Below are 18,087 nucleotides of genomic sequence, written 5' to 3'. Positions count from 1 at the left end.
TAATTTAAAATTATTTTATTTTAAATTTAATAAATTACATTTCATGATATAAGCCTAATATTTTGTTACATGTCTGTAAGAAAATTATAATAATTTTTAGCGCAGTGGAGATTATTTTACATGATAAGAAATTAAAATTTAATTTTTTCCAGCGAGTTTCGTAAAAAAATTATTTAAAAAATTTTTACTAAAGATATTATCTTGTTAAAACCAAAGTCCTATTTTCTTAAACGTTAACAAGATTTTATCTACTATATTATAGGCCGCGGTTGTTAATAAAAGATTAAGAAGTAAGCTCAACAGCCGGCCCTAGTACGTCTCCCAATCTGGACGTTCGGAAAACTATGATTGCCTTTTCTATTATTCATTTTATAAACAAATCTTCTACAATTAGGTAACCAGAAAAAAATCTGCAATTCGGAATATCTTTCGGGTTGCAAAAATCATTTGTTTGCAAAGACATAGCAAAGGGAAGGATGTTAAGATACAAAAATTAGGAATAGATTGATAGACAGACATTTCCCAAGGTTTTCGTTATTTGTTCTAAAACAAAAACAAGATATGCGTCATTCAAGTCAAATATTTTAACAAATGTCTGGAAATAAAATTCTTACTCGTCATAAAATTAAAAATTGAAATTAAAATTAAAATAATATTGTTCGATCAAATTACTAAATAAAAAAATAGAATACAGTAAGATATATAAAAGATGAAAGTCGTTGTGTTTTTGTATATGAAGTTCTAATTACTAAATTGACAGTTTACGATATCGCTAACCCACTTACGAATTAGTTTCGTATTTGACCAACATATAACTTATTAAATTCATGTTAATACAGGCTAACAATTCAGTGCCAGTGGCATAGGCTAGGAAAGTTCGGCAAACGATATAAAATGAAGATTTTTAATTTGTTAGAGATTTTGATTATTTTATTTATATCTAAGGCAACAGCACAAGCAAGTAAGAATAATATTTAAGTATTTATAAGAATGCATATAGATTAAAAAACTAGAGACATTCCTTACATTAATTTTAATGCTCAATTATTGCTTGTCCAGATTTTACATGTAACGATGGATCAGAAATAGAGATGGATAAGTTATGCGATGGTTTGCCAGATTGTAGAGATTACAGTGACGAAATACCTATTCCACCACCAGGTTATAACTTCACATTGGCTGTGTAAGTATATTATTTCAATTAAATTTATTAAAAAAAAACTAAGTAGGCCTATGGATTACAAAAAACACCTGCCACTGGCTATGAGATAATGGGTTTTATTGTGATACCTATTTAAATTATTTCCATAAATTACATGGCTAGCCTTAAATTAAGTTTAAGGTGTGGAAGAATAATTGTAAATAATAAATTTAATTAGCAATGTAGGCGTAAGTACAGTTACATGACACATTGGGTTTTATTTCAATAAACATTTTTGATAAATGGCAGGAAGTAACAATTTAAAATCGTTTGTGTATGCCAATGTTCAAAGTAGGATTATAATATATTTAATCCATGTCATAGCCTATTGACCATATACCTCTATGGGGAATAGCTCACACAAGTATTTTTAGCGTGAATAAATTATATAATTAAGATATAAGCCACCTAATTTAGGTTTAAATTTTTTATATACAATGAAATCAATATAACGAACACAACGTTTTGCAAAGCAGATGCTTTCGTCCAAGGCCATATCCTTTGCCCGTAGTAAATTGCCTTGTTCCAGAAGATTTAATTTGCAGTGGGGCAATAATTTGCCACGATACGGCGCCTTGTGATCTAGGCTGTCCTGATTACTACTCGTGTAATTGGAATTGGCCTTGGCCGCCTCGATTTCAATGTGCAAAGAGATCAAATCTATGCGATGGTGAAACTTGTAGCGGGTGTGCTTACGATGATGAATGGTCTGCGGGAATCGGTTTTAAATGCACCAGGCAAGGAAAAATATGTAAGATCCCACAAAGGTTGTTGTGGGACGGTGTAACGGATTGTGACGATGGCAGTGATCGCTGTTTTGATTCTGAGTTTGGAGAAAATGATGGAAGGTACTGAATGTAAAAAGCATACGAGACTAATATGTTTCTAAGATGCTTACTCGTAGGCTATGTAGTTACATTATTCTTTATCTTTACTGAATCTTCAAAACGTTTTAACAGGGACTTAGTCAGGTTAGGTTACAATACAACATTCAACGAAGGTCGATGTTTTTGGTGTCTTGATGGGTCAATGATCATACCAAGAATACGAATATGTGATGGAAAGTTTGATTGCTCAGACTTATCTGACGAATGTCTTTGTGAAAACAACGTTCCAGCTATTTGCAATGATGTCAGGCTGACTGTTCCAAACAGTAACTTAGAAGAGTAAGTTATATAAGTTAAATTTAAACTAAGCCAAAGTTCGTATTTCGAAAGTAAAAGTTTAAATACTTTTTTAAATATGTTTGCTAGTATTAAAGCATTTTCCATCCGTTTTACCTTATCTTAACAACTAGTTAAGTTTCATGGTTTACTTTAAAAAATATATAAGTTAAATGTTAATGATTTTATATAGATTAAAGTCTGTACAGAAATGTAGGATTGGTGAAATCTCTTGTGGAGATGGTGTTTGTGTTGATCGAAAAACAGTTTGCAATTCAAAAAGGGATTGCATGGATGCAAGAGATGAAAGGTAAACTAAATGTAATAGTAATCAAACAAGGTTATAAGAAGTGGTGCCTTATAACATATTACTTAACAGAGTCTTTCTTTTGTATGTTGTTAGGATGAGTTATTGTGGGGACACACTCGACTGCAAGTATGGATCGTTCTTGGAGGCTAACACATCATGCAGGCGAGTTAGGCTAACTTAAATCCGTTTCAAATAATACAAAAGTAGATATGTTACTATGCTGTACATGTTTTTAGATGTGACGTGCCTTGTGTTGAAGATATGTACGCTACAATGTGCAATGGAGTAGTTGACTGTAAACCAAGGCTCGGTTATTTTCATAATGACTATGATGAATGCAAAACAGCTTGCACACCTCCTCCTATCCCAAACCCTTCATGGAATTTTACGGTGCCTCTGGTTAACCTTTGTTATGTTGGCGCATCAGGAGGAATAGGACTCGGTTTACAATACTTTCCTTGCTTTCCAAAGGTTTTTCTCTCTTAGACATATTGAACTTATATAAATAAAGTTGATCTTTATTGAGTTAAACATTAAATTTTTTTGTTTTATGAAATTTCAATACACATAGAATTACAGCATCAAGGAGTCTTATGAAATACAAGAAAAATGTGACGGAGTTGTCAACTGTCCGACCAATCAGTTTGACGAGAAAAATTGCACAAATCGTTTTTACTGTCAAGCTGGGAGATTAATAAACATTGCTTTACATCAAGTGTGTGATGGTAAATTGGACTGTGATGATGGATCAGATGAACTAGAAGTTAAATGTCCAGATAGATTTTACTGCCCATCGTTAGGCGGGTTGCAGGTAAATAAACCTAATAAATGCATTTTTTTCCTTTGGTCACATTTACATAAGAACATATTATAGATTTAGAAAATAAAAGTGTTATGTGTTAAAATTAAAAATTAAATTACCAGGTTTCTATAGATACAAGCCTTGTTTGCGACCAGAACATCAACTGTGATAATAATGCGGACGAACTTAATTGTGGGACAGCTGATCGATTTTATTGCGAAAATGGATCACCCTTATTTGTCCCAAGAAGATTTGTAAATATAACTTTTTGTTTTATTAATTATGGTATAATATTAGTGTTGTTTGCAAGGCAGACAAATAGAGTTCAGGTCAAAACATTGCAAGGCAGACAATTATAGTTCAGCTTGACTTTATACTGTCTTACTGTAATTCTAAATAGACCTTATATTTCTGAATTAAAGCCTATATTAAATAGAGCTTATATCTCTGAGTTGTATGTATTTAAATTATATTAAAACATGTCAATTATTACAGGTATTTAATGGAAGATCGGATTGTTCAGATCAAAGTGACGAATGCCCCGTTACATCAACTGAAAGGAGACAAGACAATGTCTTCTCGTCAAGATTTGAATTGATAGGCAACCCTTTCTTAAGAGCTTTGGTTTGGATAATGGGGTTGTTGGGAATTTTTGGCAACCTAGTGAGTGTTAAACCTTTAATCCGTTCTAAACTAACATTTGTATACCAATAAACCTATTCATGTTTTAAGGCTGTTATTGTTGGCGAAATTAAAGTGATTCCTAAAGTTTTGAAGAAGAACGAGTCCTCAACACTTAGAGCCAATCACATTTTTGTTTTGAACCTTGCCGTTGCTGATCTTTTAATGGGAGTTTATTTAATAACCCTCGGAATCGTTACGGCTTCTTATAGTGGCATATATTGCGCCAACTCATTAATATGGCTTAGTAGTATCACATGCAAAGTAATGGGAGTCTTGGTCACGTTGTCGAGCGAGACATCGGTCTTTACTCTTTTGTTTCTAACTATGTTTCGACTGTATGGAATATTGAAGGTAAGTTTTTAAGCCAAAAATTCAATCAATATATTAATATGTTGCCTTAAACATTTTAAATGCTATATTATGTTTAGCCGATTGCATCAAAAACTAGATCAAGAAAGCGGGTGATAATGCTGTTTGTGATGATCTCTTGGTTATTACCTTGCGTGGTAGCCTTTTTTCCTTTCTCGGCACTTCTTCAACATGTATATGTTGATACTGCTTTTATTCCTAATCACAAGTTTAACGACATTGCCCTGACTACGTTTGACAACTATAAAAGCTACGGTGAAAGGTTGATAACTTTTGACCCAACATTTTCAAATTTATCTGATGTTGAGATTGAACAAATAAAGGCAGCAGATTCGTGGGTTAAAATGGAGAATATCCCAATCTTTAAAAAGGATCTGCAATCAGCTTTATACTTCGGGTATAAAAATATATAAATATGAAATAAGCTATTTGTAAGTAGGGTTGCAAAATTCAATTTAGAAATTTTGCAACAATATGTTTTGACAGATATTACAGCTCAAATAGTGCATGTATACCCAAACTGTTTGTGACAGCCAATGACAGTGCCTTTCTGCCGTCAATTGTGGTTAACAGTTTCAACTTCATTTCCTTCATGTTTGTTGCTGTGTCCTACGCTGTGATTTATTACAGGAGTAAATCTGGTGGAAATCTTAAACCGACGACAGGAAACAAAAAGAAGAGCAAGAAAAGTTCAAGTAAGGGAAATTTTTCGCATCAATTTAGTTAAAAAAAATTTATTAAAATTTACTGTAACTACAAGGACAATTATGACAACATGTTAAAAGGTCTTGTAACAATTTTAAATCATTTACAAGAGATTGAAAGGAAGATTCTGAGGCTTGTGGTCACTGATTTCTTTTGCTGGATTCCCATTTCAATCATGGCCTTTATGAACTTTTCCGGTATCGACATGCCAGATGTTGCTTATGCAGTGTCAGCAATTGTTCTTTTGCCAATTAACAGCGCCCTTAACCCAATCCTGTACTCTGATTATGTGGATAACTTGTATATCAAATTCACGAAAGAGGTTCGCAGGCATCGAGATAGTTTTCTATCCTTTACAAGAAGTCGTTCTTCGGAAGATACTAGATTATAAGCAACAGTATTATTGTAAATGTTGTTTGTTGCTGTAAAGTAAATTCTGTAAAAGTCGCAATAAAAGTCGAGGATAATCAGTGCATGAATACTTCGCTTGAGTAGTTTACGACCGGACGTTAGATTTGTTTAATAATATAACATCGCTGTCTGCCTTTAGTCGTGTATAAGTTGGTCGAGTCATTCTGTTTAATAGGGCTATAGGTTTGCGTTAAAGCTAACTTAAACGCATTTTAAACATTATTTGGTTGGTCTAGTATTCAAATATGTGTGAATTTAATGTCTGTAAAGAGTTTAAGGGGTATATAGTAACAGGTTTGGCGACGAAAGATCAATTCGTTACCAACTTAAGAAATCGGTTTATTCCGAATTTGCAAGCAGATCTATTAGGCGATCAGTTTGAAGATATACGAATTGATGTCGTACAGAATAAAGGAAAAACGGTGCGAAGTCAATCTGGTAAAGAAATAATTACAGAAATAGCTAAAAATATACCAATATGCGCATGTGGTAATTTATCTTTAATGTTCATTGGTCATAGCCACGGGGCAAAGCTTATAGTGGTCGCATATGAAGAACTAAAACAGGAATTAACAACATCAGAATGGAATCAAATTTATAACCGCTCACTGCTTTTAACTATAGGAGGAAACACGAATATTTTAAAACATCTTGCACAGGTAAAAATACAATAACAGGCATTAGCTTTGTACCTAAATGTACTAGAAAATACAATCATTAAGCGTTTTTTTATTGTCAGGTCGTCCTTAACGTCGAATACAAAAATGATTTGATTGCTAAGGCTTGTGGGTCCACAGGCTTGGGGGTAAAAGATGAGGGGATAATGTTATATGTAGGACCCCTTGAATGTATGACATGCTTATGCTGTGAAAGGAGCGACGTTAGACCTTTAGAGCCAACTAATGCACATCGAATATCCACAATAAACAAGTTTACGTACTCAATTTGTGTATTTTTTTACCTCTTGAATATTTTAATATGTTTCATAACTACCAAAATACTAAGGATAAATAAGAGTGTACTGCAAAGGAATGGCTCAAGTTCTCGACTTATAAAATGGAAACAAAATATTTATGTAAGAAGTAATACTGCTACTCACCTAATAAAAGAATATGTGGTTTGCAAGAGATGGAAGAATTATGTAAGACATTGTGTCTTCAAAATACCTTAAAATATAGTTTTATATTACCTTTATGTACTGTATATCTATGTAATCATATTCTTGTGTTATATAAATTTATTTTTAGTTTAAACAGATTGATTTATTTGTTAACGTTTTACTCGCTTAAAAAATTCCATACCTACACTGGGACGTAATAGTTTTTAAAAAGAGAATATTTTATGATTAAAGAAACAATGCTAATTAATTGGGATACATTTTATTATATTTTAAATGGAACTTAAAACGGAATGCGCAGAATAAATAAGCATGTGAGATATAACATGACATACTTTATCACAACTCGTGTTGCTAAATGTAAACAAATTTTATTTTCTCTTCACTGCGCCGCATTTTTCTGCAAAAAATAAGTTGCTGACAAATCATTTAGACTTCTAACATTTTAATAGGTTTTACATACAGTTATAAGATTAACAAGGTTGAAACTAACTAGAACATTAATTTGTATAATTTGCAACTTTTTTTACAGAAAATAATTAACAATAACCCAAGTTTAAAACTCGTAAAAAACTCAAAATGAGCTTTGTTTCTTACATAAAATTGCTCGAAACTTATCGTGGCCGAGACAAAATCATGAGGACGGTTGGTTTTGGTTCTCTAATGGCAAGTGGCTTGGTAAAAAATAACCCTGACCTTTCCCAAAAACTTGCAAAAGTCATGACTGAAATCAGCGCCTGTAGAACTATCCTAAGGTTGTTTGATGATGCTTCCATGCTGGCACATACACTTAACTATGGACTAGGAAAAGGAGTAAGTATTTAATTTAAGTAAGACATAAAAAAACAGAATTTTTAATATATTTTTTCCAAGGAGCGTGATGTTGTGCAAAGAGTGCTCAGCATTTTGAGCAATGTCATCAACCAAGCATTCTTTCCCATTGAACATATTGCTTGGGCTGCTGAAAAGGGTTTAATTTCAATGCCTGCAGCACCTTGGTGGGTTATGAGTCTTTTGACATGGATATCTTCACTTGTTGTCAATATAGTTGGGTAAGAAGCCTTTAAGATTTAAATTTAATAACTCAGAAAAATGTTATCATACACCATTTTTTGTAGATGTATTTGGAGATTGGTAAAACTTAAAAAAGTGATGGCTAAGACGAGGTAAATCCTAATTCATATTTAACTCTTTTACTAAGTTAACAAAATGTAAATTTTTGATTTGTTGTGTAAAGATCCAGCGATGAGAAAAAGAAATGTGCTAGCTCAACAGGTAAAGAAATTCTCAATCTGGTTGAAAGTGCAACCAACCTGGGAATGGCAATTCATTGGTTGCCGTTCCAAGGTTTATGGTCGGGAAAACTGAACAACACCACAGTTGGTTTATTGGGCACAACATCTTCTCTAATTGGGCTCCTTAAGCTTACCAATACTATCTAAAAATACAGAATCTGTGTATAAATTACACATATGAGCTTGCATCTAAATACTAATCACTCTGTTCTCTAATTACAAACTTCAATCCCTTTTGGATGTTATTTTTTAGTGATAAACTTGTAAATATGCAGTAATTTGTAAATGCAATTGAAGTGCCATGCTAATAAAACCCTATGCAAATTATATTTTTTGTTGTTATCTGTTAGATGCCCTGCAAAAAAACACAATATACCTAAATTTAATTTAACTCTCCTTTGAAGTTTGGAAAAATTGGGTTGTAAAGATCGCATATGTTTTATTCACAAGAAGGTTGATGTCACCATGTTTTGTTAAGACATCAAAACTACACAAAGAGAAATTGTCTGAAGGTTAGAAAATAACGAACGCATGTCTCGTAACGACTATAAACATACAAATAAACGAACAAAGTTATCAAAAAAAAAATTAGTATCAAAAATAGTCTCTGTCACAAAAACTTTATTTAAAGATTTTAGGAACAAACTAATAAAAAAGATTACTCAACCTCTGACACAAGTTGACCTAAACAAGAATAGAAATAAATCTAGAAAATATGACATTAGTTAAACAACAATATTTTTTACTTTGGTTTGAAAGAAACAAATTGAAACTTCAGTTTAAGGACATTTATACTCAACACACCAGCAACTTAAAAATTTTTTACCTGAATCGCAATTTTGCAAATTAAGGCACCAAATTGCATATTTGGCACAGCAAAATTGTTCGAGATATGGCAAACAAATTTTAAAGGTATTAAGACTAATATGAGCCCATTGTTTGGCTATATTTTTTTAAAGTGTGCCAACGGTTCTTTTTTTAAACGAAATTATTTACAATAATCGACTAATTGAAAGGCACACTAGAAATAGAAATACTTTTATATCATGTGGTGTTTTGAATAGGCTAGTCTTACTTCCTTTTAGCGAATCATTTTAGGATGTTATATTGTTTAAAAATGGTAGAAATAATAATCCAAAAACCTAACTAAAATTTAAAAAGAGTGTCAGCAAAGATGTCAAAGTTTAATCTCACAAGATTCCAGTCGTACAAAAAAAACCTTATTAACTAATTTGATTAGAATTTTTTTAAATAATCTACCAGTGCAACTTTCCCAAAAAAATTTATCGCATTGTCAGACTATTAGTGTTTCATTTTTACATGGAACCTTTTTTTTTAAGAAAAAAAAGTTTTTTTCGTAAGTTCCTAAAACTAATGCGCCGGGGCGTGATTTATTAAAGTGTCTACGACATCGCTTTCACCTATTAAATGGTCGTCTTTAGCTTTTTGTATGCGATTAATAATATATTGGCGACGGACAGTCCATTCTTCCAATTCTTCCTTGCCATGAGCAAATGTGCAAGCGTTTTCACTTGCTGGAAGAAAATCAAATTCGCAAACACCTTTCTCGTGCCTAAGTTAAAAAAGTTAAATATACTTGCAACTACATGAAATAGAAAATAGTTATATGCACTAAACCCACCTTTCACAAAGTTTATAATTTCCGCCAGGTTTTCTATATCTCCAGTGACCATCGCTATCAGATATTGCTCTAAGTTTGTGTTTTTCAGACAAGCAATGTTTTTCCCATTGTCTCTGTCCATTACATTCCTTGTCACACAACCAGCAGTGATAAGCACTCTGTAAATTAAGACAACATGGACATTTAGAGACTTGCAAATACCATTTGAAATATTTATTACAAGGCCATACACTTAATAATATTCAAAAAAAGAACCTTAAAATCAGAAAGGAGTAATTTTTTTTTTACATTATGCAGAAAATATGAAATAAATTACACTTTAAATTTTAAATGATCATTTTTTTAGAAAATATTTATTTACCTGTTGAAGAATGTCGCTTGGCAAAATAATATTATTTTTATCGGTGTTAAGTCCTGGGATTGGATTCTTTGCAATTAATTTGCTCGTTTGTGACTTGTTTAACATGCAGTATAATTCTTCTAAGTCTTTTACTACATCACATTTGGATCAAAGAAAATCATTTTATAAGTTCATAAATAAGTGGACAACAGATTTAAAATGTGGCAATAGACAGCACATAATTTTTAAATTTGTATAATGGACCTTTATGGACATGGACATTAAGTCCAATTTAAATCTTATTAAAATTTAAAAAAAATGCTGTTTGTGGTGCGTGGATCAATTATTAAAGACAAATTTCTGTAGTAACCAAGTTATGAAAAGCAATTTAATATTAACTTAAAAATAGGTAAAAATGCAACCTATAGGATAGGCAGTCAAATAGTATATTAAATATAATTAAATAAGAATTAAGGTTATTAACTTACGCTGATTGTCTCTTAAATACATCCAAATATCCATTTCTTCTTGTGAGTGAGCAAAATTACATTTACCTGAAAAAGAACATTTCTTTTGGCGGCGAAAATTTTCACAAAGTTCAAATCGTACTGGTAGGTTCTAAAAAAAAATAAATTTAATTTAGGATATTACTTATAGTTGTTCTTGGAATTTACAATAAAAGGTGTTTATAACTGCTGTATGTAGAGTAATCAATAAATCGAAACTTGCAATTTTACATCATTTTTATAACAGGTTTTACTATTAACACATGCCTATTATTAAAATTTACAATTTAACCAATAAAATATAGTGTTTCTCCAACATATGCACCTTTTCAGCCAATACTAAAAAATATTACAATCAAAATGTTATTAGACAAGACAGGTAACATATGTTGTCTGGTTCTAGACAAAACAACGGGCCGTTTACCGTAGGAGAGAATTCTCTTGAACCGTAAACGGTAGGTGATAATTCCCTCACACAGTAATTCTAGAACCAGACAACATACATGATCCGACAAAACTATCTAATAATAATTACATTACCTTGTTTTTAAGATATGGTAAATCTCGTATTTGGACCCATTGGCGTTTAGCAGTATGTACGAGCATAACTTTTTTGTTCGTTGTCCAGGAATGCTGGGCACGTGCCGTGCAATACTTTAAATTTTTTGTTGATTCGCTTGTCTGCCCGTTTTTATGACAAAGTGAGCAAATAAATTTCGCTTTCCATCTTTGTAAAAAGTAGAAAGTGAATATTTTAATACATTATAAAAATATAATATTTGTGGTATATATAATTTAACTAACAGTTTGCTTAGGATTGGAAAAAACCCTGTGTTTTAAACCACAATTTATATTCCCAACCATTCTGATATAAAACCAAATAATTTTTAAGATTTTATTCCACGTAATAATTGTCTACTTACCTAAATAAATTTGCGTTATTATCTTCAGTAAATAAAGTGTTGGTTTCGGGTGCGTCGCCATTGACAGTAATTTGTTTGTTGTTGTTGTGTTCTACAGATTGTGTAACGATATCAGATGCCGTCAAACTGGAAAAACAATGAAATTTTAGAAACCAACTACACAGCAAATTTTTTAATAAACTTGACATACAAGAAAAAACCGACAGCGTGGTGTAGTGGTCAGAACACTTGCCTCCACTACATGGGCCCTAGGTTTAATCACCATTGCTCTTAGGCTGTAGCACCCTTGAGTAATGTACTACAAATGGTATAAACTCCTGCTAATCCAACACTTAGGAGCAGCTCAATTACCGGGCAATTATAATCAGTAATACCCTAAACCGCCAGGAGCAACTCAAGACTGGGTTAGGGAAACTGATGTTACTTTATGTTTAGGTCATGAAGTCTGGCTTCCGACATCGAGAGTAAATAAATTAAAAAAAAAACCTAGCTATCTTACCCTTCTCTTTCCATTATTGCCCAAATATCTCTTTCGACAAGACTGTGTGCAAAGTGGCAGTCGTTACCTCTTGTACATTGAAACCTGATGGCATGTCTGCATAGAATTGCTTGTTGGGTGGGTGACCTAATTTCAGTATACCTTACTGTGCTTTCTCGCAAAATGTGGGTCTAGAAAAATGAAAAAGAAATCGATAAACTTAAAACAGACAAAAATCGATAAACAGACAAACTAAAAACACTAAGCATACCAACAATAAAAAAGTGCAATTACTTACCAATTGCTGGTTGTCAGGTATATCTCTATGTGGTGTATTTTCATTTGTACATTTGCCGAGCGTTGGTGAAAATTTACTTATAATCCTAGGTTTATTTTGAAAGCACATTTTACACAAGAAATCAAAGGTTCCTCTATGTTTACAGATTATTAATCCAACAAGCGATAATTTGCTCACATAATTCATATCCATTGATTTGCATAACCAAAGTCTAAATAATATAAATATTAAGTTAAAAAATAAATTCATGAAAAAAAATGTAAATGGAGGTGTAAGTTCAATAATCTAATACATAATCTAAAAATGACATACACCGTTACAGTACCTGTTTAACATTCCTTTTCTTTCCAATGTCCAAACATCAATTTCTTCCTGGTTGTAAGCAAAAGTACAAACGGCTGGATATGTACAATCCTGACCTGACATCAAATCTTTACAAATATAATAAGGACCATCATAGAGTTGGGCTTTAGATTGGGGTTGTGGTCTGGGTCTTATTTTTAGCCAGTCGACGGTGTTACGACGACGACAAAGTAAAATGTTTTTGTAGCAAGAGTGAGATGGGACATCATCATGTCTGAAAAAAATAAAAATAAAAATTATTTTTAATTGTTTGCTGAAATGTTAAATTTAAATTATTTAAAGTTTTTTTTTTACCGGAAGTCTACCACTCTTGGCCCAGTTCTTATCACACACTCCGCACATCCAAGCTTAAACTCATGAGTATCATGAAGAGGATTCCTCAATATTTCACTCAGAGAGTCACTAATTTGTTCTGAAGCGGGTGTTGTGACTGCTGGTGGTGTCACAACCGGAGCAGGTGCCGTGAGACTGGTGGCCACAAATTGTGGCACTTTAAAAACAAAATATTATAATAAGTTCTGAGAAAAAAATCACATTTTCTTTTAAAATTTACCTGGTTTTACTATGGGTTGGGGTGGATTTTGAACCATTGGTCGAGTAGTAGAAATACCAAGCATTGCAGGCCCCAGGAAGAGTGAATTAAAGCCAAGGCCCCCATTAAAAGTTGAGTCAGGAAAATGGGTGTAACCCCGACCAATAATATTTTCAACTAAAATGTTTTTATAAAAAATTCAACTTAATTTCATAATTTATAATTTAAAATAAGTTTTGCAAAAATTTAAGATTCATATTAAATTCCCTTAACAACAACAAATAGTTCCTGTTCCTATATCGAAAAGATATTTTCTTACATTATTAGTTTTGAATTTAAACAAGTATTACACCATGTTCTTGTAATTTAATACACATACCTCCATTAAAGGCATTGTTTACAGTTGTTGATTTAGCTTCAATGTTATTTGGCCAAAGCGTGTTGCTGGGTTTAACAAAATCTGGAGTTGGAATTGTCTAAAAATGTAAATGGTTCACAATTAAACTTGGTGTTTTATAAATAAAATAGTCATATAATGAATTAAATTCATTAAGAATTTCAAATAAACAAAAATGTATTTAAAATACAATTCCTGTATTTGTTTTATTTACCAATACAATTATTAAATTATTTAAAAACATTATTACCGGAGCTTCAGATATTTTTAGTTCATCTTCAATTGCTCTTGCCATTTCTTGATCATCAACATTATCAACACTACCATCAGCTGATGACGTCATAGGTGGAAACCCTAAATTGGAAGGACCGTCGCTGGGTTGATAAGACCAACGTTCTTTTATTCCATCAAAATTCGAAGTCTGTGTTGGTCTGCGAAAACCAATCGGTCTTGGCAGTTGTTGTTGTTGTGAACTATATAAAGACTCTGTGGAGAAAAGATTATTTTTCGGAGCTTGGAAGTTGCCGTTGTTTGAGAAAGATGACTGTGTTGGCCGGGAGATGGGTCTGGATGTGATCCCGTTGTCAAAAAGAGCAGGACTAAAACTTCCAAATTGTGAGTTAGGGGGTTCTTTGCTTGGATTAAAGTAGTTGTAGCGCAAAGAATGTATTCCTGGACCTAGTAACGTACTGTTGTTGTTTCCAAAATTAGAGTAAGATGAAGAAAGACTGTTGCTATCTCCGCTCCCATTCATATTTGGCCATGGGGTTCTCTGCGATTGAAAATTATTTGATTCTGGGTTTAACCCTGTCAGATTTGTGTTAGGGGACATAGCTTGGCGGTTTCTGCCGTCCCCTATTGCCCCTTTCGTGTTGATCATGCCCAGCGCTTGCTCATCATTCACCCCCATACTCTGCTTGAGAATGTTGCATAACTGTGCTGATTCTGCATCCTAAAAAATAGAAAATACAAACAAATTGTCATTAAAGTAGGCTACAAAATGCCAAAGTACTCGGTAATTTAAGATTAAAATGTGATGTTGCCTTTGCCAAAACATTTAAGGTATTATACAATAGAATCATATCAATTAAAATACATTTTCCATAATAAACAAATTCTCCTTTTAACGTGACATTGTTCAATACAGAGACCAGGAAGTAGTAGCTGTCGTAAAAAACTTACAAAAGTCGAAACTTGCGAAAGTTTCAGCATGAGACAAAGGGCATCGTTACGACGACCAAGATTGACTAAAATCCTTGCCTTGCATCTTAAAGCATCTTGATTAAGTCCTTTACTGATATCGAGTGCTAAAAAAATATAGTTTTGTTAAAAAATTATAAATTTTAATTTTAAAAATGTTGTTGTAGAAAATTTATTACTTCCTTATAGGCAAGTTCAATTGATGCTGATTAAAATTTAAAGTTTATAAATAAACTTTATAAACATGTCTTGTTATAGATCAAAACACACTACATACTGTTATGTAAAAGAAATAAAAATTGATAAAATGCACAGAAACTACCTTTTTCTGCATCTTCTAAAGCTGCTGATGCATTACGCTGTTTAAAAAAATATATTATATATAAATAGCAGGCTACATAAATTAACAAAAATAGATTAAAAATAAACAAACTAAACTTATTTAGCAAACTAATGATTACCATGTTTAAATGGATTTGAGCCCTTTCCATGAGAAGTTTCTCCAAATTATCCTGGTTAACTGAAATTCCTTCCTTTTTGGTGTAGTTACAAATATTAATGGCCTCGTTTAATTGTATTATTGCTTCTTTGGGTTGATTTTCTCGATTTAATTCTTGAGCTTCGTCCAACAACATCTCTTTTAATTGATTCAAAAATGTCTAACAACAAAAAAATGTTAATTCAGTTGTAAGTTTTACCTAATAAAGTTTTGGATTATTGTCTTATTCTTTTATTTATGATTAATTTACAAATGCTGACTGCACTAAATAATAACAAGTTTTATAACTTGATATACTCCTATTCATTCTGGTGAATCTATTTTCGTTTCGCTAAATAGCTTATTTTGTATCTTGTTATTACAATATAGACCACAAAGTTCTACACAAATTTAAAACAACAATTATTTGAAAGACTAAAACTATAATGTTCTGGTTCATATGCTTTCTATAATTCAGAAAATAAAGAATTCAAACTTATAAAACACATGTAACCACAATTACCAAAATAAAACAATAGTACATGGTTAAATTTTTAACTTTCTATAAGTTTGTAAACAAGTTATAATAAAAGTAAGTTTTAACAATGTACTCATACAAAAAAGGAGTGTAAATAAAATGTAGAAATTGGTTTATTACCTCATACATGTCTTTAGTTCCACTCCAGGGCGTAGATGACCTAAAAACAAACATAAAAACTTAAGTAAACTATTTTTATTACCACCAAGTTTTAATCAATAGCTCTTGGCAATGGTGTATGTAATAACATTGTTTATTCAAAAAAATGGAATATTAAAAAAGATGATAGGTAAGTATATGTATTTATAGTTTATATAAACTAAAACCTGTTTTTTTATATGCTATACTCATAATTTAAAAGTATTTAAACAACTGGACACCTTAAACAAGCCAACTAAAGTCAACACGTATAAATCATTAAAATTTAAAACATAATTATGTACATATATACAGTATTAAAATGAATCATATAAGACAAACAAATTGAGGGTTATAACTAAACCTATTTACACATTGTTAATCATCAACTTGAAATGCATTATACAAAAAACGACTTACTGTAAAAACTGAAGACCTTGTTTGATTCTTAGTCTTCTCCCTTCCCTATATTCAGAGACTTTATTGGAATTGATCGTTGCAGTGTTTGTTCCTGGTGTGGACGAATGCATTGAAGGTTGAATAGGTGGAATAAAAACGGGAACACTGTAATATAAAATAAATCAATTAAATAATGACAAACAGTTGCATAGCATAAACAAGCAATGTTGATAAAAAATACTTTATAATTGAGTATTTATGTAAACAACACATGTTAATGTAAATAAATCGGTGGGATTATAGTTTTAAACATATGTATATTATCAATTATGTATATAATAGAAATTACCTTATTTGTTATTTGATGTAAGCAAATAACAGCCTATAATTACATTAATAATAATTAGAAAAACAATTTGTTATTACAAATAGGTTCTGATTACAAAAAATACAACTAAAGTCAATAAATACCTTGTATTATTTGTAGAGTTGTTTTCTATGACGACGGGTTTTGATTTATCTGGATTTTTATCAAATGAATTAACATTCTTCCACGCATTTGTTGCAGGTGTTGTTGGATAAGAGACCACAACATGAGTTTTTGGACCAGCTAAAATTTCTGGTTCTAAAATTTAAAAATTATTTAGTATTTACTTTCTGGCATAGCCTTTTTTTTAAATTAAGGCCAAAAAGTTTTATTACTGTGCCTATGACTAACTAACCTAATAAAATATATACAATAGCATTAAAATTATACCTGGAGTTTGTATTCCATTTATGTTTTCATTAGGATAATAATCATTTGATATTTTAACCCATTCATTTTTTGACATATTATTTGCAAATTCAACTGAAAGTACGTTTCCTTTAAAAGTTTCCCCGTTTAGATTTCGAACTGCATTTGTGGCCATAGAAGGAAATCTCATGTGCACAATTGCTTTATCATTTTGTACACGGCACAAAGTGACCGTTCCGAATTTCTTAAAAAGTTTGTGTAAGTCCTGTGTAGTAACGCCAGGGGGCAAATTTTTAACAGTTAATTGACAAGATTTCATAGAACGTGAGGTCGACATTTCGACGCTTAATTTACTACCACACAATTCAAATTTGTCCAAGGCTTCGATAGCTACAATTGCGTCAGGTTCACTTGACATATGAACAAAAGCGTAATCTCGTAAAATGTCACAGTCAGACACAGCTCCATACTTTTCAAACAAATCCCGAAGTTGCGATGGTGAGACTACTGATGCTAATCTACCAACAAAAATCTTAACCATTCTTTTAAAAACCACTAAAAATTTTAAAAAAAATTAAAAATGTATAAATAGGTTCGTATTTTTAAAAACTAGTTAACTTAAAAATAAGACAAGGTTAATCATATAAAGTTTATTACAAATTTATATAATAGTATTATAAAGCATATAATTAAATCACATACGTTTATAAATATATTTAAGACGTTCTGGAATAAAATTTTTAAAGCCAACTTTCTGATTTTACTCAAATGTTTAAAAATCAGAAAGCTAGGCCAGTTGTCGATTAAAAAAATTAAAATAAAGACTGTCTTGATTAAAATTTTATAGAACACCTTATATATATTAATGTCTAGCGACTTTTTGAAAGTAAAACCACCATTTTAAATCAAAACTAACCGGAAATAGTAAAGGGCGCAAACAAAAACAAAAAATTCTTGCGCCATTTATTATTTCTATACGGGAACCAAATAAACGGATTTCCTTAGAGCGTAGTATGCACACCGGTTCATGTTAAAGTTTAATTTATTTTTTTTTATGAATTT

General features: G+C 31.5%; 4 protein-coding genes across 4 annotated transcripts; 3 read left to right on the top strand and 1 right to left on the bottom strand.

Moving 5' to 3' along the window:
• The first annotated feature begins 844 nt into the window (after positions 1-844).
• On the top strand, positions 845-5,625 carry LOC145759622 (uncharacterized). Its single transcript, XM_082573468.1, has 14 exons — positions 845-961; positions 1,060-1,183; positions 1,678-2,049; positions 2,173-2,367; positions 2,558-2,674; positions 2,768-2,836; positions 2,911-3,145; positions 3,246-3,485; positions 3,599-3,730; positions 3,972-4,139; positions 4,209-4,511; positions 4,589-4,926; positions 5,016-5,224; positions 5,345-5,625. Exons 1-14 carry the CDS (start codon positions 895-897, stop codon positions 5,623-5,625), a joined length of 2,850 nt encoding a protein of 949 aa, XP_082429594.1. The 5' UTR covers positions 845-894.
• A 166-nt stretch (positions 5,626-5,791) lies between these two features.
• Positions 5,792-6,920, top strand: LOC145759961 (uncharacterized). Its single transcript, XM_082573815.1, has 2 exons — positions 5,792-6,304; positions 6,385-6,920. The coding sequence occupies exons 1-2, from the start codon at positions 5,891-5,893 to the stop codon at positions 6,814-6,816; spliced, it is 846 nt and encodes a 281-aa protein (XP_082429941.1). The 5' UTR covers positions 5,792-5,890; the 3' UTR covers positions 6,817-6,920.
• Positions 6,921-7,299: 379 nt separating this feature from the next.
• LOC145759598 (peroxisomal membrane protein 11C-like) lies at positions 7,300-8,367 on the top strand. Its single transcript, XM_082573446.1, has 4 exons — positions 7,300-7,575; positions 7,636-7,814; positions 7,881-7,928; positions 8,000-8,367. Exons 1-4 carry the CDS (start codon positions 7,342-7,344, stop codon positions 8,202-8,204), a joined length of 666 nt encoding a protein of 221 aa, XP_082429572.1. The 5' UTR covers positions 7,300-7,341; the 3' UTR covers positions 8,205-8,367.
• Positions 8,368-8,483: 116 nt separating this feature from the next.
• Positions 8,484-17,573, bottom strand: LOC145760559 (zinc finger CCCH domain-containing protein 7A-like). The gene is made up of 20 exons (XM_082574478.1): positions 17,047-17,573; positions 16,761-16,914; positions 16,311-16,454; positions 15,873-15,912; positions 15,198-15,395; positions 15,059-15,095; positions 14,719-14,843; positions 13,787-14,488; positions 13,519-13,615; positions 13,161-13,316; positions 12,902-13,097; positions 12,570-12,821; positions 12,245-12,455; positions 11,968-12,137; positions 11,469-11,594; positions 11,086-11,272; positions 10,528-10,657; positions 10,061-10,191; positions 9,700-9,857; positions 8,484-9,630 (listed from the first exon to the last, which is right to left on the bottom strand). Exons 1-20 carry the CDS (start codon positions 17,564-17,566, stop codon positions 9,429-9,431), a joined length of 3,936 nt encoding a protein of 1,311 aa, XP_082430604.1. The 5' UTR covers positions 17,567-17,573; the 3' UTR covers positions 8,484-9,428.
• Positions 17,574-18,087: the final 514 nt, after the last annotated feature.

Source organism: Corella eumyota, chromosome 7, assembly GCF_963082875.1.
Source record: "Corella eumyota chromosome 7, kaCorEumy4.1, whole genome shotgun sequence".
Classification (NCBI taxonomy): domain Eukaryota; kingdom Metazoa; phylum Chordata; class Ascidiacea; order Phlebobranchia; family Corellidae; genus Corella; species Corella eumyota.
The sequence above is the reverse complement of the archived record's forward strand: the minus strand, read 5'-3'. Positions and strand labels throughout refer to the sequence as shown.